General features: G+C 39.5%; 2 protein-coding genes across 12 annotated transcripts in view; one reads left to right on the top strand and one right to left on the bottom strand.

Moving 5' to 3' along the window:
- Positions 1-18927, bottom strand: LOC124300064 (dipeptidyl peptidase 4). Of its 9 annotated transcripts, XR_006907142.1 has the most exons (17): positions 18148-18283; positions 13428-13589; positions 12272-12424; positions 12044-12171; positions 11670-11881; positions 11179-11342; positions 10894-11036; positions 10401-10521; positions 10068-10303; positions 9654-9976; positions 4429-4592; positions 3776-3918; positions 3417-3611; positions 2498-2658; positions 2189-2400; positions 1771-2001; positions 1-1603 (listed from the first exon to the last, which is right to left on the bottom strand). XR_006907142.1 is itself a non-coding variant. In XM_046753712.1 (16 exons), exons 1-16 carry the CDS (start codon positions 18178-18180, stop codon positions 1855-1857), a joined length of 2658 nt encoding a protein of 885 aa, XP_046609668.1. In that variant the 5' UTR covers positions 18181-18283; the 3' UTR covers positions 1-1854. The 9 variants fall into 9 exon arrangements, 8 of the variants coding, with proteins under 8 accessions (XP_046609668.1, XP_046609662.1, XP_046609663.1 ...); XM_046753712.1 differs by having other exon boundaries at positions 1-2001; positions 10894-10997; XM_046753706.1 differs by having other exon boundaries at positions 1-2053; positions 2087-2400; positions 10894-10997.
- LOC124300060 (NFX1-type zinc finger-containing protein 1-like) overlaps positions 18270-22714 on the top strand; it is a 14178-nt gene continuing 9733 nt past the window's right edge. For 2 of the 3 annotated variants that reach the window (XM_046753696.1, XM_046753698.1), the window contains exons 1-3: positions 18270-18402; positions 21326-21434; positions 22553-22651. In XM_046753696.1, coding sequence (XP_046609652.1) covers positions 18270-18402; positions 21326-21434; positions 22553-22651 — 341 coding nt within the window. Of the gene's footprint in view, positions 18403-20727; positions 20931-21325; positions 21435-22552; positions 22652-22714 lie in introns of those variants that run through there. The other variant, XM_046753697.1, reaches the window with a different exon arrangement.

Below are 22714 nucleotides of genomic sequence, written 5' to 3' on the forward strand. Positions count from 1 at the left end.
TGACAGTCACAAAAGTAGAATTTTATTATAGTAATAATAACTTTAACAATACATCATAGTACTGCATGAATAAATAATTATTATAGTATGTTTTGCGTTTTGAATAAGATAATTAATATACGCGACCCGCGCCGTAGGTATTATATTAATTCAAACACCGATCATTTGTTTGTAAATATTGCAATTATAGATTATTATAAATTTCATTATACTTCCAACGATTGGTACGACAGAAATAATTTCTGCTACTAAACTAGCTACGGTAACTATTAAATATCATCATTGTTTTCCTTCACTGTATCTAGATAATTTTTGTTTTTTTCTCCGCTAAAGTTATCAGATTGTTATGTAATAGTTTCATTGACGCATCCATCATATAATAATAATACATCGCGTTCGTAATTATTTACACATTTTCACCTATTAATAGTATTATTGTTATTGTGTCAATTAACTAGGAATTATAGAGCAGGATTGTGTAAATTATTCCTTCGTAATATTTACAATAAATTATCTTAAAATTATTGCCTAACATGTGTATATATTATTCACGGACCTATATACGTAGACTAGATCCGTGATATTATTGTATGTTTTTGTTGTTTTTTGAAATAAATTTTTTTTTTTTTCGTTTTTCTTTTTGTCTCTTTCTAATTTATATATAATTGTATAATAATTGCAACACTAAGGTCTCCTATAATAATTAACTACTTTATAATATATAAATTCAATATCATGATGAATTATATACGTTAAAAGAATTTAGCAGTAACTGCAATAAAGCAGACCCTTGGTCGATAAAGCACTGCAGTTCAAAAACATGGTTCTTTTCTTATCGATTGACGCAACACTTTGGCGCAGTCGTGCAGGAAATTGTACTCATATACGTGGTATACGGGAGGTTTCAATAATTTTCAAGACAACGCAACGACGGGAAACGGGTAACGAAAATACCCGCCGCGGAGTGAAAACGGAATTATTATACATCGGTGGACATAATTCATCCAAGTATGCATTCTAGCCGGTATGTTCTATTTCGTGAAGGTATTGTGGCAACGCTTCCTTGGCTTTGCTTTTCGGGATTAACATTCGTATCTATACGGCGAACAAGCACGAACCGGATGCTACCGTACACCCGACACACGATCGATCTAATCGATAAGGTTTTTATATATAAATATAGAATTTTGTGTATTTTCTGCTAAGAGCTGATATCACATTACACGCGTGAAAGACGACATAGAAGGGAAGAAGAAGAATTCAACTTTTCACTACTCTTCTATATAGTTATCTTGGAGATTAATTTGGATTGTTTAAAATCTGATTGTTACCTTACTTTATTACGTTATAATATATCTTTGTTATTATTATTTAGAAAAATTATATATTATCATTTCGAACGCTTTCACTACAATAATCATATAATTATCAACCATCTGCCAGTTCTATTGGAAAACTTATCCGCACGTGCACTGTAATTATATTGAAAATTTTCACTGCTATACGTCGATTACGAACGTTAAAAATAATCGTGATTTAGTTTGGTACTGCGAGTGAGGATATTAAACCGTGCTTTGTAGATAGCAGGTTCTTTCTTCGACATCTTAAAGAAAAAAATTAACAACTATACAGGTTCAATATTAATAGAAAAATATCGATTCCGAAAAAAAAGACGGGATGAAAAACCGGTCGAATTGGAAAATGCATAGGAACGAATTTTAAGGAGGATTCACCATTAAACGGAACACAATTTGGAGATAGTTATCATACCTAACTCGTGTATATAATATGGATTGCATATTCGTGGGGCCCAAAAAATATATATCGCTCCAGTATCAATTTCGTTCCGTCAGCTTATATCCCGTATCCTCCGCCGCTTCCCAATCCGGCCTTCGTGTCAACGGGTACTTGCTTGTGGAAACAGTCTTCTAAAAACTGAGCCATTGATAGGTAAAGATGTCTCTTCACGCCGGCCAAGCCGTGACTCTCGTCGGGATAAACCTAGTGGAGGAGAAAAAAATGTATTCAGATATGCGAGTATATATATATATATATATATATATATATATATATATATATATTTTTTTTTTTTTTTTAAGGACGAACAACGACGGAGGGAAAGACATCTCGAGTCTGAAAGATAACCGAGGTTGTAATGGCTCTCTCTCTCTCTTCCTATCGTGCTCACTTGCTGACGGAATAGAATCCCCTTTTTGGCAAGATGGCCGGCGAGAGCCATGCTTTGTTGAAACTGGACGTTGTCGTCAGCGGTGCCGTGGACCAGGTAATACATTTTGTTCCGCAAGTGTTCCACCTTTTTAAAAACGTCGGATTCCTCGTACCCCTTGTAGTTTGAGGTTACATTCGGCGAGCCCATGTACCTCTCGGCGTAGGCCGAATCTGCGGGGAATCGTAATAATGAAAAATTTAGCGATACTGCAGCGTTATCCGCGATATATATGGAAATATGTGACTGTAAGGGCGTCTCACCACCCACCGTAAAGTTTCCACGAAACAACCGGGGCGACGCTGATTCCGCATTGGAAAACGTCTTGATCAGATTGGGCCAAGGCTAAGGCGGCGACAAATCCCCCGTAACTCCATCCCCAAACAGCGACTCGTCTCTTATCCACAAAATGTAACGAATCCCTCAAGTACCTGCGACAAGTAAATCCACTGTAAACTGGAAAACTTTACTCGCTACCAAATCCCAGCCATGGTAATATTATTCGAATTAAAATTGCGCTCCGAAGTTTATCGCTGGTTTTACGAGCCGCAGTCGTGCCGGATTCTTTTTGCTACATCATGATTTTCATAGAATTTGTTAGTCGGAGGTGAAATTACACTTCAGCAACTCTGGCTGCATGTCATTTTCTTTAGCGTGATGTAAAATATTTTGCATAAAAATCCAACGAGTTCAGAAAACTAGCGTATGAATTCCTAAATATAATCACGAGGTTATCCAACGAGGGCCATTTTGATTTTTCCCCCAAGTTCGAATCTACCAGATGAATATTGTAAATATCAACACTTTCGACGGAACAATATTTTCATCAAATATTTGAATTCAACACGCAAAATTTAATTTGACCCATGTACAGTAATGTTCACTGTTGCCTTTGGCTTTCGGCTAACTTGTTTTCGGTCCGAAACACAACGCGAGTTCTATTCTATACGAATTACGTGACAATGACTCCCAATCCCTCACATCGGCACCTAATCGGCTGCATCGCCAGTCGTTGTCACATAATTAATACAGAATCGAGCTCGCCTTTTGTTTCGGAGCGAAAACAAGTTAGCCGAAATCCCAAGGAATTAACGAACGTTACCGTGCGTATAACACGTGTTCGAAAAAGAAACGGAAACGGTTGTTCCGCAAGTCAAAAATAAATATCGCGTTTTATTATTACACTCACTCCGTCACTTCCAGCTGGTCCGCCACTTCGACAGATCCCAATCTGTAGTACACTTCGTGAAGTAATTGATAGCCCTGGCCTCCGCTTCCTCGGCCATCAATTTGGGCCACAATTGCCCCCTTGCTGCTGGCCAGGTAGGTGTTCCAATCAATTTTAAATTTATCTGTCACCAGCTGCGAACCCGGCGCCCCGTACCTAAACGTGGAGCGCAAGGATAACGGGAGTGCAAGATAAAAATGAAAACTTTCACCTTAAACCGGAAGCGATTATTCAACGGCGTAAGAAAACTTTTAATCGTTGTTATCGATACGTGTTCGCATGTCTATATAAGTACCTATGTACACTGCAATTTTACGTACACTTGGACGACCATCGGGTAGCGAGTGATTTCTTCCTCCCGTAAACCAGGCGGCAAATGAAGACGTACCTGGGCGTTATAACCGCCACTTATTTGTACGGGGAAGGTCTTTACTTGGGGAAGAGCAATTTTCTCTACTCTTTCCTGTAACAATACCATTTCGTTCATCTAACGCGGTTTCAATATCTGTAACATTACAATCGAGTGGAGAACATTTTTTGTGGTCGACGCGTCACAGCTCATTCACTGCGCTGATTTTAAAACTCGTGTCCGTTAATTAGCACACTTACATATGTATTCAGCCAGACGAAACGCAAGGTCGTAATCATTGTTTTAATTATTATATAATTAGTGTACGAAAATTGTCTGGGTTTGCTGAAAAAAAGCGCAACCAAAGTTTTTCTACCCTGCGATTCTAACGGGTGAATAACGGGGGTCCTTGGAGAGTAAATTAAAAATGTGCTAATTAAATTTCGCGCCTTCTTTTCTCGCAGTTAATTTATTCCAGGAATAACGATTCAACGGTGGATAAATATTACTATATACGCAATCTGTGCGTGCGATATGAGAAGTAAAGAAAAATTATATCGCGCGATTTTAAAAAATCCCCACCAATTACATCAGCGTGCAATTTGTGTAAATTGGTCGACTCACCCGAAGCTCGGTGTTGTTCTGCAAAAGTCCAATAAAGCGCGGATCTGGCAAGGTGGTTTTGTACAGAGCGACCGTCGGTATGCTCGGTCCGAGGCATTCCAATACGAAGTAATCCAATCCAGGGGAAAAGACAGCGTTATGGTATTGGCAAGTCTCCAAATTTTCTGAAAAAATCATAATGAATTGGAGAACAGTTGCTTCCAGTACTGACACTTCGAAACCTCGTCGGCCTAGTTTTAATAAGTAGCATTTGATGTACAATAAGCCGCATATCAATAGACTGGATATTTCATGCCCGCGTGTTTTTGTATATCGCGATGTTGGTATTATACAAAGTAAGCTCTTTATGTGCCGTGTGAACAATCGTGTGTATCGCATTTGTCTCTGCATTCGTCGAAACCCGACTTATTAATCTCAGACTTATTGGAAAGAGCTTAGAGAATTGAAGCTTCACGTTTTACCCGTCCCTCGTCATTAGTCGCGCTGACGAAGTGAATATTCTAACGATCTACGTAATTTCATAACATACGTAGGGCGAATTTCGCCTGATACTCAAATATCGCAGTAAAGCCGTTGTACAGCCCGTTCATTATTATTATTATTATTATTACACATGCCGAGAAGTTTTTGACGCGGTTCCGGACCCTCGTCGTCTTTTAATACGTGGCTGATTCCGTTTCATTAATCCTACCCTCATTTTTCTGGCTCACCCAACCGACATTCTTTTCATTCCGAAATCACCGCAATCGCTCCTGTATTCGTAAACGATCGTACAATCAGGAGTGACGTAGATTTGCTTTGTACGAGATTCCCTTGCAAATTTCATGACTATAAGTGTGCAGGTAACAAGCCACCGGTACTTTTCACTAGAGACAGATAAGGGCTGACGACGAGAAGGCCAAAACGGAGAACCGATAAGAATAATGATAATATATAATAAATTTTTTGAGGGTGAGGATTTTGCACCGATGGTAAAAATTCGCCTCGTTTTTTGGTCTCCTCGAAAAGCTTTCAACCGAATTGTCAGCTTTATACCAGCTCCACGTGCAATTTTCGATTCAATTGTTATTTTATACCGTGTTCAGACTTGCACCGCCTTGGACTATGTCCAAATCCCTTTCGCCGACTTAAAATACAGTCCTTTATCCGGTGATATACGTCTTGATCTTACGTCGAATTAGTAAAAATTCTTTAAAAATATCACTCAAGAACAGACCTGTTATTCAAAAATTCGAACGCTGTCTGTTCAACAGTGCCAATATATCGGCGGCCTCAAAAAGCAAATGCGTTTTCGCCAAAAATATTTCCAGCTAGTATTTTCTGTCACCAACCCACACTTAAGGATCCATCTTTCTTCGTCACATCTGTTGCAGACGAAACGTACGAGAGTGGAGTAGACGACAAGGATCTCGTAGCGAAACTGCAGGTTATCCGACCGGCCATCGTGCAAAAAGTCACTTGACTTGGGTAACCGATATAATATAAAACGCAACTCTGCTATATATAACTATCTTTGGCAAAGAAAATCAAATAAATCTGCATCGATGGGCCACAGGTGGACGATGAAAAATGATAAAGCTGTACACCTGGCACATCACACATTTAAATTCACTGGAGATTAAACTTGGCACAAATCAACCGGGATTTATTGTCCTTTTTCCGATATTCTCCGTTTCCTCTTTTTTCTTTCTTTCTTCTTTATCCCCTGAACTCGCGTGTTCAGCCTTGTGCCAGTTATATAATGTACTCTGACGCAACCCTCGCATGGGCAAAGCGTAATATGCTGACATCGAAACACGGTCACGTGAACATTTCACGTATTCTCACGTGATATTTTTTCACCCCGACGAGTATCCTCCAAAGGACCCCTGACCTTTGCCCCTTGTTTCTAATCGAGTTAACCGCTCAGCTGCGGGAATACCCGATATAAGTTTTAATCACGGCATCGACTGCATCAACGCTTGACTGCGTGTCACGTTAGAAAAACCCCGCGCTTAATTTCCTCAAAGTAAACTCTGCATGCTATCGCATTTTCCTGCGTTAGAATGTGTTATTTTATATTTATTATAAAGAGATAACGATAAAGGAAATGATCCGATCTTAACACGTTACGCTTTCTTTGAGAAACATTCAGGCTTGCGTGTTTGATATTAAGAAAAATGTACCTACGCGATTTAAATTCTATTACACGAATTGTAGAGAGAAAACTGTGAAAACTTTTGTGCGTGTTCCGTGTAATTTTGGTCTGTTTGCATCAAAATAAAGAGAGAGAGAGAGGGAGAGAGAGAGAGAGAGAGAGAGAAACTTATCATACCCTACAGTCTGTAACGGAACACGATAAATATAAGTGTTCAAAGCTTACACCATATAACAGCTTATAAACTTAGGATTAATATATGTATACAGTTATATGTATGTACTACACCAAAAAACGTGACGGAGGAAAGTGTTGCGTAACATTTAACGTGTAATGATATTTTTGTGTGACAGGCGTGGAGGATTTTATCGTCGTAACGTGACTCCGTCGTTATCACTGCAAACGAGCACACATCCATGGATCAAAAATATTTTTGCTTTCCAAAATATTTCCACAGGGAACATATGACACATACGATCGATGGATGATAATTTTTGTTCAACTTCGAAATAACGGATTGTCATGAGTGAAAATTGAGTACTTTCGCTGCTAAATCACGGCTTAAAGTAAAGGTGAAAAAATCTGTTATAGTCCTAATGTATTGTATAATGTGGGGAAAATCGAGCAAAAGAAAAAAGGTAAGTTGCAGGCGACAATCAAGTTGAAAATTAAAAACACCTCGAACAAAAATCATAACAGAATAAAGAGGTAAAAAATTATTCGACGACAGCAACTGTGACAAATTATTATCGAGCACGAGTACGACGAGTAGTGATACACATACATTTAATAATGCGCTGCAGTATCCAAATCTCGGCACCGCTGTGCATATAATTATTGATATATAACTTTGCGAATGGGTGATTTCTATTATTCGACGGCAACAGTGAAGCACAAAACGCTGCAAAAACGCTGTACAATATGTAATATAATGATATAATGTAGTACTACTGCTAAAATTTCAGTAAAAAAAAAAAGAACGGTCGTGCCCACTTGATAAAATAATATTTTTCGAATGGTAAATACAACTAAAATAGGATTAAAGATAGATTTTAAGTGAAACGATGTATACATGTACATGTACGCGTATGTATCTAAGAAGCGCTTTTTACCATACCATTCCATTATTCAAACATACAAATAAATATTATAATACAATATAAGTTGAGAGGAAGAAAGAGAGAGAGAGAGAGAGAGAGAGAGAGAGAGAGAGAGAGAGAGAGAGAGAGAGAGAGAGAGAGAGAGAGATAGAGGTAAAGAAACAATTATTTTTTCTTTTCATACATTATTACTTCAGCGTACATCTAACAGTAAAGAACTGTACCGTCTCTACCTGCTTAACTTGGCCATCGTATCGCGTCCGACATACTCCGATCTGGAAGCACCGTTGTCAGGCGCTTAGGAGCCAGATGGCAATTAATGGTAATTACAGGGTAGACAGAAGGGCAGCAGTATTCTGTATTGTCGCCAGGATTCTGGCCGGCCACCGTCAACTACACTTCCAACAAAGGCGGCTGTGTAAGAGATACTTGCAAACAATGCCGGGTAGTAAAAGAGTCAGGAGTCAATCATCAATCTATAATTCTATACTCTATAAACTCTGTAATATCGTGAAATGGTGTGTAAGTGCAGACGAGGATGACAGTAGCCGTGGGTAACTGTTCCTGTTACACTTGGGGCACGCCGAGTGATCGATCATCGATCGAGAGGGTTTAGTTATACGTACACCTGCTGTATAACGCGTCAGAGAGTCGGGGACAGAGATAACAATAACGAGGAGAGCCAACGGTGCTTGCCTGCGAGCGATTCGGTTAGAGGAATCCTTGCTCGCCCTTTACCCGCTCTATCTCAGACACTTGAAACTTTCAAGTCGATAAGTATATAGTGGGTAGGTATGTACGGTACAGAGAGTCTCGAGAACGTCCGTAACAAATTTGTCAAGTATGCAACCCCCGAGTACGGATAATCGAGTCCGCCGACACAGCGAGTTCGTTATTGTGAAAAACAGGCTACCGAACGGTGGATCCTTTGGCTGTGAACCTAACGAGTCGATGGTGAAGGTGATCGGAAGTTGTCTAGAAGAAATCGGAGTGGAGTTGGCGTAGAAAATTTTATACACGTGATATCGTTGTTGCACGGAAACGGAAGTCGGAAACAAGTGTCCTTCTCCCTCAATGACGCGAGATGAAGATGAAGAAGCTGAATTACTTCTACTTTATTACTAGAATTACCGACTTCTAGAACGGGTGTTTCACTTCCAGCCGTCGACTTCCATTGTTACTGTTGTTGTGTTTTTCAATTTTTGCTATTAAAGCTGTGTCTACAATACGCATACCACTCTGTGCTGCTATCGAAACTAGCGATATAATTTTGGAAATTAGCTTTTGATTATAAGGTTTAATTGATGCGTGATGTATTACCTCGAAGAGCATTCACAGCTACGATAACGACCGAAGCCACAGACGTAAAAGAATGAAATGAAAGGAACGTCAGGGAAAAAGGAAATGAACAAACTGAAGGAATATTCGAAAATGAGACCTGGGATGGACCGTTCTTGCGTGAAAGGCTGATTAAAAACTCGCGGTTACGTCAAGGTGAATTATTTTGAATGAAACTGAAGGAAACGAGGTGCGTACTTTTTCTTTTCCCCTGTTATTCGACGTAGCAGCTCGCCAAGATCCGGGCATATTTTGAGCAAGGCAACAGAGACGTGTTTAATGCTGTAGAGTATCAATTAACGAAAGTGCGTATAACAGGTATCTAAATATAGATAATAATTATTTAGTAAACTCTAAAAACTATTCCAAAATTAAGCAGAAAGAGAGATCAATAATTAACTATAAGTATATATATAAAAGCACTAATCAGGCTAAATCAATTAGTCAAATGTCAAACGAAATAAATAATATATAGGTATTATAACTTCACACATCTACGGTTGAACGATAACGAAAACGAAAACCTAAAGGTCTGCACGTACGGATTTAACGGTCACAATATTACATTATCGTTCGCATTAATTATATATTCTAGGGTAAAATTCAAATGCACGATATTTAGTGAGCGTATCCAGTGAAAGTCTACTTACTCGTGGTGGTTTTTTTCTTGCTGCCTCGACGTTCCTGCTTTTCTAAGGGAGGTTGAACCGCGCTTTGAGACTCGGTCAGCTCATATTCCGCCCAATCGCTGCTGTCCGGCCAGGTGTGATAACCGTTATTATTGTTATTGTTACTATCAGTACCAGCGTGCTTGCTTGGCCGGTCCGAATTGTATTGAGCTTCGGGATTCATCACAGGTGTACAAGTGATGCAAACGGGCGAGTGAAGAGAGGAGCCAAGGTGAGGTAGCTGAGAATTGACGCGGTACAAATGTCTTTGTCCGGGATGCGCTTGCGGTATTCCTATGAAATATCTGCAAGGAAACGATAACGCGCTGCTTTCAAAAGGACTCACCGCCAGGCATTGTTCATTTGAATTCTCTGTCTTTTCGTGGCTCAACTCACATCGTATTGTTGACTTGATCCCACGCCAGAATGCGGATCACTTCGTATCTCCCATGAGTTAACGGGACAACTCGCTTCTTCGATACATTTGCCAACATTATGTGTTTGTAGTATCCGGACGGGCCATCGCGGACGGGTATTATGGCGACGTAGCTACTTCCGTCCGTAGAAAAAACCGGCGATTCCGGCGGGGTGTCAACCCACCCTCGACCTTCTCCGACGATGCGCTGAATTTCCTGAAAAATACGGATAACGAGAAAGTGTAGTTAAAAAGTGTAAAACAGGCACGCGGATCGTTATTCGCGTCGAGATTCGAAGCTTTGAAACACCCACCTGACAATGCCACATGGGACTTTTGCAGACGGTTATGATGGACAGATTTTGCGCCCGCGTTAGCCACGTGACGCAGACTTCTGTCAATGACACCCAAGAAGCTGTGGTGAAGTAGTGTTCCCTGAAAGGAATCAAAAACATGCTCGAGTACCTGCTTACTGAACGACTCTATACCTATACTAGGACGGTTTAACGATCCTCGGAGTGCCGAGCCATCGGATCTTTATCTTTTCGTGTCTTTGTCTCTTTGTGCTCGCGACTCTTTGGCAGTCGCCCGTTCGAACAGACCTCCATGACGGCGAAGGATGTAACGCGAAATCGGAGTAGAGTGACTGGGCTAAAACCAGAGCAAAGTCTTGAAAAGACAAGAATCGATAGACCAGCACGCGACGAGCTGAGAATTGAGCAGCACGCGAATCGACCCGTTGGCCAGTCATCCTGCAGAAAAAATAAATGGATTCCGAGCAAGTTGGAGGAAGCCGAGTCAACTTACGCATGCTCGATGGCAGGCGGAGGCCGCAATGTTCTCGATCGAATATTTTTCAGGTCGGCCAAATCAGCGACAATCAATTGTATCGACGGGTTCGGAGTTCCTGGCTGCAACAAATTGATCCTTGGGTAACAGTTCTGCGCTGACTAAGGTGGGAACAATAAGGATTACAAGTAAAGGGTGACACTTGATTTCGATCAAGTTCAGAGATCAATCCACACCTGCAGGATGCCCGTGAATTGTTCCGTTTCGCATGAAAAATCGAGCGCACTAGATTCATCGAGTTACCTTCGGATAGCGAAGAGATCGGATGTCAGGGTACAAAGTTTTCGTCCCTTCTCCGAACCACGGAATCTTCATTTCTTGCACAAGCGAATCGTTGAATGACGCGTACAACATCAGGTGTCCGTCTTTGGACATCCATATCGCTTCTGCGCTGCGTAAAATCTCCTCTGTGCGACAAAGATTCAAAAAATTATTATGCATGTAAGAAGATGAAAAGAACTTCTGGAAAGTTTCAAGGTTCTTCCCCGGAAGTGGGTAAGAAAGAAAAGTTCTTCTTTCAGTTCCCACAGTGTGAAACTTTGATCGCTTGCTGCAGCATTGAAAACGATGAAAAATTCCGCAGACACGTATCATCAGTGTCCTGTAAACCAGCCGTGAACACAAAAGCTTCCGTCAATCACCCGCGATCTATGTTCAACACTTTGGCATTCGACGCCCCTCGAACGGGACGGGATTACGTATGTTTTTTAAACGTGATAAGCCGACGTTTATACCTTCGTACAACCAGTCCGGTAATCCGTTTGACAATATTCCCGGTATCGCCGAATTGGTGACACGGTACCCAGTGTTACTGAATGGACTAGGCCGGTAGTATATGTCGTAATCTTGAATCATGACGAGTCCGTGACCCCTCGGCGTCCATTGAGCCAACAGCAGATAGGGATGAGCATCGGTCTCCGGTTGAGGAGTCAGTGGTATTGTTTCTCTGAAATGGTGAAAAACGACAAGTTGTTCCAAAGGCAAGGTTTACCAAGCAAATCGATGCTGTTTTTGCAAACTTGTTGGATTTAATCCCTGCAACCGTGGTGGTTATGAGATAAATATCGAGCAAAGTTGTCCACCAGGCAAGTTTGACGAGTCGACTCACCTCGTGTTCACGTCATAGATAATGTACTGGGCGAGATACGAATGCCGGAATAATTTCTTTACGTTTTGCGCCAGTAGAAGATACTTGTGGTCCGGAGACAGTGAGAATTTCGCCGGGTTCAATCGTCTCTGGAAATTTTCGCTCGGTATTAGTGTTACAACCCTGGTAATCCCGGGGTAATCCGGGACAGAAACATAACTGAACAATAAATCAACTTTGTCCACTCACGAAAGTTGAGTTCGGCATTAAGCTGTGCGATGTAATGTTCGGATCGGAAGCATCCAGCAGGGAAATTCCACCCGAAGGGTCACGAAAACAAATATGGCGACCGCTTACCCAGCTTCCATTGAATAGCAATGGCGATAAATCTCCAGACAAGACCTGACGAAAAGTCGCTTATTTAAAGCCTTCGCTACTCAGGGTCAAAGGATCGAGCTACGAGTCTGACGACGCTGGTTAATTTTTGCTAAATAATTCGTACCACGGCCACGTACTGCAAAGTACCGGGTACCATAAACCTCTATTTCGTCGCCTCGGCGTCGTTATATCATAAAAGTGAATTTATTAGCATGATGTTCGAATGCAAAGGGAATAATCTTCCCGGAGAGCACCGCATGAGAATAAGAATACAGTAAACCGAACAAACTGATTTTGCGTTGTAATTACCAAAAAAGGATCGACAATAGCGCAAAATGGTTTAGCGTACCTCGTTTTTCGTAATTCCAACAATATTCAAACAGTTTTTTTAACGATACCTGTTTTACTCAATTTTTCTAGTTACTATAACAAATCAATTTTTTCTCAGTGTACATACTCTCCCTCCTTGGTGAATATCAGTTGAATAGCCGGGACAAGGTTTGACACGAAAGGTCCCTGTACCTTTACACGCGGTGCATTGCGTTGTTTCATAACGATATATATGAATTCTAATCGCATTTCACAGCAGCGGTAAAGAAAACAAAGAAAAAATAGCAACTAAGAAGGTAAACCCGTCGTCGCGTGGCATTGATAAATTAAGATGAAATGTACCAGATTCAACTGAAATGGGATCGAGCAAAGTTGTTCGAATCGATTAGGCGGGATGAAACACTTTCAGCTCCACAGATCATGACTTGGCGATACCAGGGGCAACCGTTCATCAATCAACGCACTCCCGTCGTTCTAGACTGCTAATGCGAAATGCGAGTAAACGGAGTCTGAAATACATTTACGTATTCGAACAAAAAATAAACTTCGACCAGAAAGGTAAGAGCGGCGGCTCAGAATTTTACTTCCACTCGGCGTCCATTTCCACATTCCGCATCTTGTCGTTTGACGAACTGAATCTCTACGACGTACGATGATTCTTTTGGTTACGGTAATGAGCAATATTTTCGCAACTCACCTCTGCCAGGCGAAGATGGGATCCGCGAACTCTTGGCCCCTCATCGGGAGGTGTGAGCAGTGCAACTGAAGTAACAATCAGAGCAAGAACCGCAATGATAACGAGCAGAGCGATTAAGATACCCCTCCAGTTCCTCTGATTCGGATTGGTCGAAACGAGCTCCTAGATTGAACAGATCGTCAATGCATTTTTCGACTAATTCCATATCGCTCGTTATAAAAACACAGTGCGTATAAGTTGTATTTGCGATGCTCTTTTGTTGGATCCTCCATTAAAGCAGGGATTACGTTAGGCGCAGGTATAAGAACTGAGAACAAGTCGGTTCAAGACGACTCGCAGTTGTCAAATGTCACCGATAGTGAATAGTGAAAGACAGTGAATATTTTATGCAGATTCAGAAATATGCATCCTCCAACTCGAATACTACGTATATTCTCCAAAGTAAATCATTCAATCAACCGACAGGATAGATGGACGCCAGACGTCTGTTCGAGTTCAGAGTCTACTGAAATTTCGAAGCGAAGATTCACGAGCCGTGCTCGAGGCTGTTTGAAAGCGATTAATTAACCCGCGGCTAAATCCGAATGAGAACCCCGATAATTACTCAGGGAGGAATTAAAATACGCCACCTCCTTTGACTTGGATTATCCAGGACGAACACCTCGGCTGAGCAATTCATCAGCAACAGTATACATGTATTTATGTATGTGTATATTGCTCTGGGACTGACTTACATTTATTACCTTTCATCGCATGCAACACATTCCTTCCATACTTTTTTTTACTTTCTTTTCTTTTTTTTTTTGTCATTTCTTTTTGTTATTCTAGTATACCTGCCGTGCTTCATCACCGGAGCTACTTAATGTGCATTGATACAATAAAATAATGCGAAAGACGTTAATGTCGCAGAAGTTGAATGTTATACGGGAAACATGCAAGACTTTGAATAATTTATAGCATTTGGAGCGTGCATATTTTTTAACTAAATGGTCTCTGAACACGTATTGTGGAAATTATTTTCAATATTTTCGAGACCTCTTCGCAGTCGAAGCAAAGTGAGACGTCTCGTTGGGAACTTTTACGTGCTGTTCTCGTTTTTGACGGCATTTTTGAATCTCAGGTCAAAAACCTCCGCGTTCGCAGTGCAGATATTTGGAGAATGGAATTGTAATCGACTTCATTAGCGCAATTGGTGAGAAGAAGAAAAAAATTTTGCGTAACGAAATCTGAAGAAACCTTTATGATTCGCACTAGGGTAGTTTTAGACGTGCCGAATCAATATTTGATAAAAGCGATCTATCGATCATCATGAAAAAAGTACCGTACATGAACAACTGGTTTGATAGTAATTTTCTCAGAGACAAATCCAATACAGTATTTAGATCAAATTTTATGAATAAAATTTGTTTCGTACCACTGGAATGTTTGAATTAATTCTAGATCGGCGCGTTCCGAACCAGCGAAACGGCACCAAAGCGAGTTGTAATTAAATTCGTATTCAACTAAATCAGTCTAACCTGCAGGATGGTACGTTTACTCTGGCTAACGATAACGACAAACAATAATACGATCCGTGGAGCAAAGTTTACTCGGGAGTTTACCTCTTAAGTCTGCTTGCAAAAAACGGTCGCGAAATTAGATTTCTCGAAATCGATAGGCAGTATATATAAACTGTACAACAAAATTTCTAAGTCGAGCAGAAAATTCCGGTTACTTTTTATTAGCGTTGCCGCAACCGTAGGTTCCTTCCTTTGGAAATAAATAACGAATTCGTTTAAAAAAATCATCGTCATTGATAAGACACTGTCTGACTTTGAAGCTGAACTCATGTACATTGTATCTTGAAATATATCCTGAACGCACCTATAGCATCGAGAACAGTTTCTCATTTATTTACCCAGACGTGGGATTATAAAGCAATTTTCAAAGACCAAACGATATAAAAGATTGCGAAAACTTTACTACGAGCTGAATACGAGTCAACTGGAGTTTGTAAAAAACTGAGTCAAGAGAGCAATATATCACGAAGATGTTCAAGGCAAGTTAAGATTGAAAAAGAAGGCAGTAAGTAAATAAACAAAATATATATATACGTACGTATAACTCAACAGCGAATTGAGCAGCATGATCGGCAAGTTTGAAATTTGTCTCGTCAGACAAGTTCTTTGGACTGAGGCGAAAATTTTTCCGGATGATATTGACGAGAGAAAGAAAAGAAAAGGGGGAAAAAAGTAAACTTCGGCAATAAGAGTTGCGAAGAGAAACGAGAAGGGAGAGAAGGCGAAGTGGAATTTCAAGAAAAAAGAAAAAGACCGTGAAGACACAGTGCTGGTACTTGACATTATTACCTCCTTTGCAACCCCCTTACCTAGGATACTTACGCGACTTAAAGGAAGGCTAAGGCAACATCTAATCTTGGTTCAACCACCAGCAACCCTCTCGCATGTAAATATACACGCACTTACGTAGTAAAAGGCAAGAGCCTCACCTCCCAGCAACCGACTTAAACTCCGGTGGTAGTCAGCTGCTGGTTGAATCGATAGTTGCTCGGTACGCCTAGCAAAAAGCATGCAGGTCAAACGCTCAACACTTATCGACATAAAAAGGTGCACGTGATTCGCCCTGTTTCCCACGTACATGTAAAACGATATCCTTGCAATATTTATTGATACAAATGTACCGCGTGCATTTATAGCCTTCGCAACTCTAAAATAGAGACGAAACCGATTCACCCGCAGCACTTTTGTGACACTATCTTTTACGTGGTGGTGAAAAAGCTGAATAGATCGACCACGTATAAAAACGCGGGACTTTCAGGGCTGCGGGGTTTGCTGCTGAAGACTCTTCTCGCTGATAGTTAGGACGGCACTAATGAAGACATTAAAAATAGCTCGGGATAACCGTTTTAAAGAATATGTTCTGGAAATAAAAACAACGTTGACGCGAGCGAACCTCGTTCCTTAGTGATTCGCTCCATTCTATTATACGTCTACCGCTGATATTTTCCCACGAAATTAGCATCGCCGATTGTCAAATAAATTGATCAAAACTTTGAAAAATAACACTATAAGTGACAGCGTGAATAATCTAATTGCCCATATTTTGAAAAATGAGCGAACTGAGCTGAGGTAACGAAGTGTAAACTGTGTCTGGTTCGCATCCGCGGTTTCCCATGAAAGCGGCATTAATTAACAATGTACACAGCGTTCTATTCAACTGTACGGTTGATATTGACAGTGACTGATATTATTTATTCCAAATAAACAGCAAATATGCCAGTATGATAGTAATAATAAAATACTGGGTGCTAAGAAGAGAATATCAATATCATATCAAATTATACATTAATATTTAATGCGAATGTGATTGAAATAACGAATCGATCATATACTTTCGTGACGAACGAGACCAGATACGAATTGAAAACGCAGCAATAAACTTGTGCTATTTAATATCACGTGCCGTCGTGTACAGGTGCGTTCAGCCCCCGAGTTCCGCAGCATTTTCCCGTTTTCCATTATCTAAATCAAATATGAAGAGAGGTCGACCTTGTCGCAGGGCTCCTGAATTCAACGCGCGTGGAACTATAACGCTTACGACTTGACACTCTTCGACCTATATTCGTGAGTGTAACGACTTGTGAATAGAAACGCCGTATATCACGGTAATATTTCCTAAGACATCGAGGAGTGTGAATCTAGCAAAAATGTAGCTGCGGACTTCTTTCGGAAGAAAATGTTATAACGATTCGGAATGTTTATCTTGGGCTCGATCGGCGCGCTTTCTCTGTCAGAGTTGTCTTAATTAGTTTTACGGCGTCCGACTTGCGAATGTGATAGGGATCTTCACCGAAATGGTGTATAATACACAAGCAAATTCTACGAAGTTCTGGAAATGTGGTCTTGACAATTGACTTGATCAATCGCTTCTATTCCTTTCTCAGCAATAAGTTTCATTTCGCCGTTAATTAGAATTCGACGGAGTAGAAGCAGACTTTCGTGACAATAAAACAGGGTAATTTAAAAGTTGTCTTTTTTTTCAAGAGAAGTCAGGTTTTTCGAGCAACAATGAACGTTGCATTTAAATGGGAGATCATCGATATTTACAGGTATAATTTCATCCCTGCACGAACGTGTGGAAACATCTCAAAAGTAACGTTATCATGTTTGCTACAAACTTCTAATAATTAATCACCTACTAACTATGCTTGCAAAAAATCAACCAGCATGTAGAATTGAATGCGCAAATATGACCATTGCAATCGTGTGTACTACTTCTGGAGCAATTCGAGATAAGCTGTTGATGAAACATATTAAAGCGTGTAATTGAATTTTTATACTCACAGGCAAAACATTAATTCATGCATTTATAACGAATCGACATGCAATGCTAATCTATTCATCTACGGACCGGGACCAGTCGAGAAATTGATTGTACCCAAGTTTACGAGTTAGGAAATATCAGACGAGCCTGTACGAATGCAGAGTAAAACAGGAATGTATAATTTTCATTGTAATTTTTGATTTATCTATTTTTTTCTATACGTAAAAGTGTAGTTGAGCTGTATATATGCATGTTATAATTTCTATTCGAGACATGAAACGTGCTGTAACATAGACATAAAATTGAACTAACGTTAGGAATGGTGATAGTGTATCGTTGTGAATTGAATAATGTCTGTAGAAATGAGTTTGTTTAACACGGATTTGAAAATTATTACCTCGTCGTCGTAATTATTATCTGGGTCTGCCATTAGCGAGACAAGTGTGGCTCAATTTCTGTTACAATATCCGATTAATAATATCAATTGCACCGCGAGCTTCGGTGGTGGTTAAAGTTTACATGGGGACCGAACCACCCACGGAGTACGAGGAGCCTTGGCTACTGGGCAACCGAGTCCGTAGTGATGCTGCGAGAGCGGAGGCTGCGCGTTTCCAGAGATGCGCGCTCCCATCTCGAAAATCTCATGGTACAGGTAGGATATCTGCACCCACGAGACGTGAGGGACACGAATAATAACAATAAGTGATGACGAAGACGACGACTATGACAACGATGCGAAAAATCTAATGTTATATAGGAGCAACAATGCGGTCACAACAGCAACAACAATTGACAAAAAGCTTTACGGTGATGCAGTACCAGTTTAGAAATAATTAGGGTGCACGGAAGGTGTTGACAGTTGAGCGACCCTGATCACCGCAAGAGCGGCGATTAGTCAGTTGTTAAATAAACAGATGGATAAACGAAGTGTGATCAGTTGCACGGATGTTATTTTTCACTACACGATTATTGATGAAAAATAGTTTTATAGACAGTCTCGGATCCGTACGTTGCTTCCGTTACTTCGACCCGAGAACGAATGGAACAACGCGCTCCGTCTCTCACTTTTACGCTTGATGTCAGCTGGATGTGTATTAGAGTTTTCTGTGGCTTTGTGTTAGTCAGAATACTCCGAGCGGATTCGATGTATGTAGAAGTAACCGCGTAATTGTCACTCCGCATCCTGCGTCTGCGCGTGGAATTCAATATTTGTACGTCGAACCCTCGACGCCGCTGGACGATAATCAAGTCGAGTTGGACCACCGTGTGCATCGCGTAAAAAATCGATTTACTCTCGTTTACGAGTTCAAAATCATTAATTCAAGAAAATTTTATACAGCCCATTGCGATTCGACGATGAAGTTAATCATGTCGAAGTAACAAAATGTCCGATGAAAAATCATTATTTCACAACTCGAGGATAACTTTGAGGGAGTTGAAATCGCAAAACATGAGTTTCTCAATGCTGCATTTTACGTTTTACTGTATTTTAGACAATCCTAAAGTTGCGGAATATCAGGTTTTCCGAAAAACGTATCGTTATTATATGTGTAAACGTTACGAACTTGAGCCTCACACCGTATTTACAATTACAAACTTCTGTAAAGATCATTGTTTGAACGAGAACAGATCTTTAACAAGTACTAGCCCATTTGTTGTAAATTAAACCGCATACACTATCAGCTCTGATTCATTGTTGTCTCATACTAATAGAATAACAGACATGCTTGAAACCAAAAATCGTCGTCTTTTGCGCAAAGACTAACCAACCGATGGTACGTATCTCTTTGCTACGTATTTGATAATACAGTGTTCAACACGTTCAATCGGTTAAAGACGGTTAAAGTAGGCCTTGAGATTGAGAAAGTTAAAGCGAGCGCGCTACGTGCAGGTTCTTTCAAGAACTCTCGGTATATTATCTAACAATATAGTCTTCAGTCAACTCCGTTGAACGCTAGTGTAGCTAGTTGCGTTCTTTAAGCACGCTACTGATGTGCAAGACAAACCCATTGGGTGCTTGCCATAGGGATGGTAAAATCGATTCCGATTCTACCCGAGAATCGATTCTGTGGTCAAAAAACTCGATTCTTTAGATTCGATTCCCAGTTATCAGAATCGATCTAGAATCGATTCTTAGCGATCGATTCTATAATTTATTTTAAAACCGGAGTAATGACACTATAGCATCAATATTGAATGAAAAAATACTAGTCTTATTAATGTTTTCAAATGTTACTTTTTTAATAAAATATAATATTTTATAAATTTACATTTTATTGTACCTTTAACCTTATTTTACAAGTTTTATTTAAAAAAAAAAAAATTTATTAAATTTTAATTAAAAAAAAGAAAAATCTTACTCAGAATCGATTCTTTAAAAGAATCGATTCTTGAAATTGATTAATCGATTCTGAGAATCGAAATCTCGGAAAAAAGAATCGGAATCGAGAATCGATTCTTCAGCTTATGTTTCCATCCCTAGCTTGCCATTTACTGACTCAAGTCGACTCGTGTCACTATTTCTGGTGTATTCCTTTGCTTAGATTGGCCGGTTACACCAGAAATAGCGACACGAGTCGATTTTAGTCAAGTAAATGGAAGCACTCATTCTAAATTACCAATCAAAACCATGTCTGTCAAAATATTATTCATACTACTTATACGGTTCGTCGATAGTTAATAACCGTCATTTGGTCATTTTTAACAAGATGATTGATTTATATCGTAGTCGGAAGTCGACTTTTTCCGCAACTTTTCTCGGATTCAGCTCGGCAGCACCAGGAAGCAGCACTAAGCAACAGATCAACCATTTTAAAGTTGTTAGTCTCCATGATTTTTTCCATGATTCACTAATATATATATATATATATACTCACAAAGAACTCCAGGGAAACCCCCGATACTCATAATCATAGCGATCAATATATATATATATATACTCACAAAGAACTCCAGGGAAACCCCCGATTACAAAGCAACCGTATTGTAACGCACAACGTCGCAAATCGTGGTCAAGAGCAGTAGGCTCGTTTTTTTGTCACATTAAGAGTTGTAAGATTTTGACGCGAAAATCGAAGTATCTGAGGACGACATTCGTCAACGAATGATCGATTCATTGATTTCTTTAATTTACACAACGTTTATACCGGCACTCGTGCAGCAAAATGCGTAGATCAAATGGTATGTAAAGTACATTACGTAACGCCACTGTAAAAACAAAAGAAAAGCGCTTTTATATATCTCAAAATATTGAAGTCCACGAATCTCAAAAGTGAAAAAGGGCCATTCTATACGCAATTCTAAACACAAAAACTCTAACACATTTTCATTCGACATAGAAATAATTAACGTATAGTCAGAATTGAGTATAGAATGAGGTTGTTGAGCCCTTTTTTGCGTTTGAGATACGTGGACTGTGATAGGGTAATTATATGATATACTATTCACATTGATCTACATAATTATTCCTTTCTATAACTTGAATTCACATTTCTAATTATATGATCGTGTGAAAATTTAATATTAGACAGTTGATCACATGTCTCATTCTGATACATGTATTAATTGCTATGCAGATCATGACAACTGGAGAAGTCGAAATGGATCCTCTGAAGAAAAATGTAATGGTGATACAGAGGGTGGTTTTCAACGGCACTTTCACAGCAGATTGAAAGGCACAAAACCGTAAGTCCGATTTATGTTAATTCGGCAGTCGCAAAATTTTTGGAATAAATTAAATTTTTATGACTGACTTCTAGTCTTATAAATTATGTTTGGTAGATTAAAAAAGTAAAAACTATGAACAGGCAGGGATTTTTCATAAATGAGTGACTTATATCGAATGTTACGTGAATCTGACCAGTAATGTAGGTATTTCAGAGTACAAAAATTCACAGTGATACAATAAGTTTCCCTGTGTGCTGTTATGCTGAGAACGTAGTCTGTAGCTTTATTTTTGATAATAGGTATTTGCATCGTAGAACTAACGTATACGAATATATTTGCAAAAACAAAACACTTTTGGGCACTTTTTCTACACTCAATCGATCAACGCAAAGTTTGCTCTCGTAATGCAGTGAACTTTCAGATCTTGTTTCTAATAGGCAAATGAAGCTGTAAAACAAAATTCATCGAAAAAAGAACTTGTATGAGTGAATATCCATTTTTTGACCATGTTGACTGGGATAATTGGAGTATCAAGGTGGTTCTAAACTGTAACAAAAGTTTCCAAAACTGATCCAAATTTTGTGTATACGTAGTAAATGTAATGCTAAACGTGTGTACAAAATTTCGGCTTGATGGCCTTTACGGTTTTTAATTTATTTTCAATTGATGTTAACAAATTTACATGTGAGTTAATGGTGCAAGTACTGCAGAGGAGATGTTTTTTGATTATAACTATTAATCGAATAGCAAAACTAATGACAATTAAAACTTGAGATTTCATGATGACATTCCACAGTGGTTTATGGATGCGCTGTAAACACGGAAACGTCACTTGCGCCACTCGTAGCATGCTATTCATGTAGCAGAGCTTGTCAGTGCCAATTTGTTTACTCAGGGCACTCTTGGATATGCCACTTCTAAATCACAATGCTGGTCATGATATGTCTATGTTTATTAATATTATTTATATTTCACAGTTTAACATGCTATTTCACAGTTTAACATGTATAAATACTCGTCTAATAAAGTTTTTGTGATATTAAGTATTTTTTCTTCGATTTGACTATGACCAGAATAGTTCATTAAAGCTATCTTAATACACAGACGCTACAACAATTCGTTCCCACATTTTGCAGAACCCCTCAGTATGAAGTATACAATAGAAGTTCTAATCATGGGTACCACAATAGAAGTGCATATAATATACAAGAAACCAATAGCTTCACACGTTCTAGGTATGTACATAAAAACATTTTTCATATTCATATTTTCAGTTTCGCCGTTGCATAAGACTATCT

Source organism: Neodiprion virginianus, chromosome 3 (assembly GCF_021901495.1).
Source record: "Neodiprion virginianus isolate iyNeoVirg1 chromosome 3, iyNeoVirg1.1, whole genome shotgun sequence".
Taxonomy (NCBI): domain Eukaryota; kingdom Metazoa; phylum Arthropoda; class Insecta; order Hymenoptera; family Diprionidae; genus Neodiprion; species Neodiprion virginianus.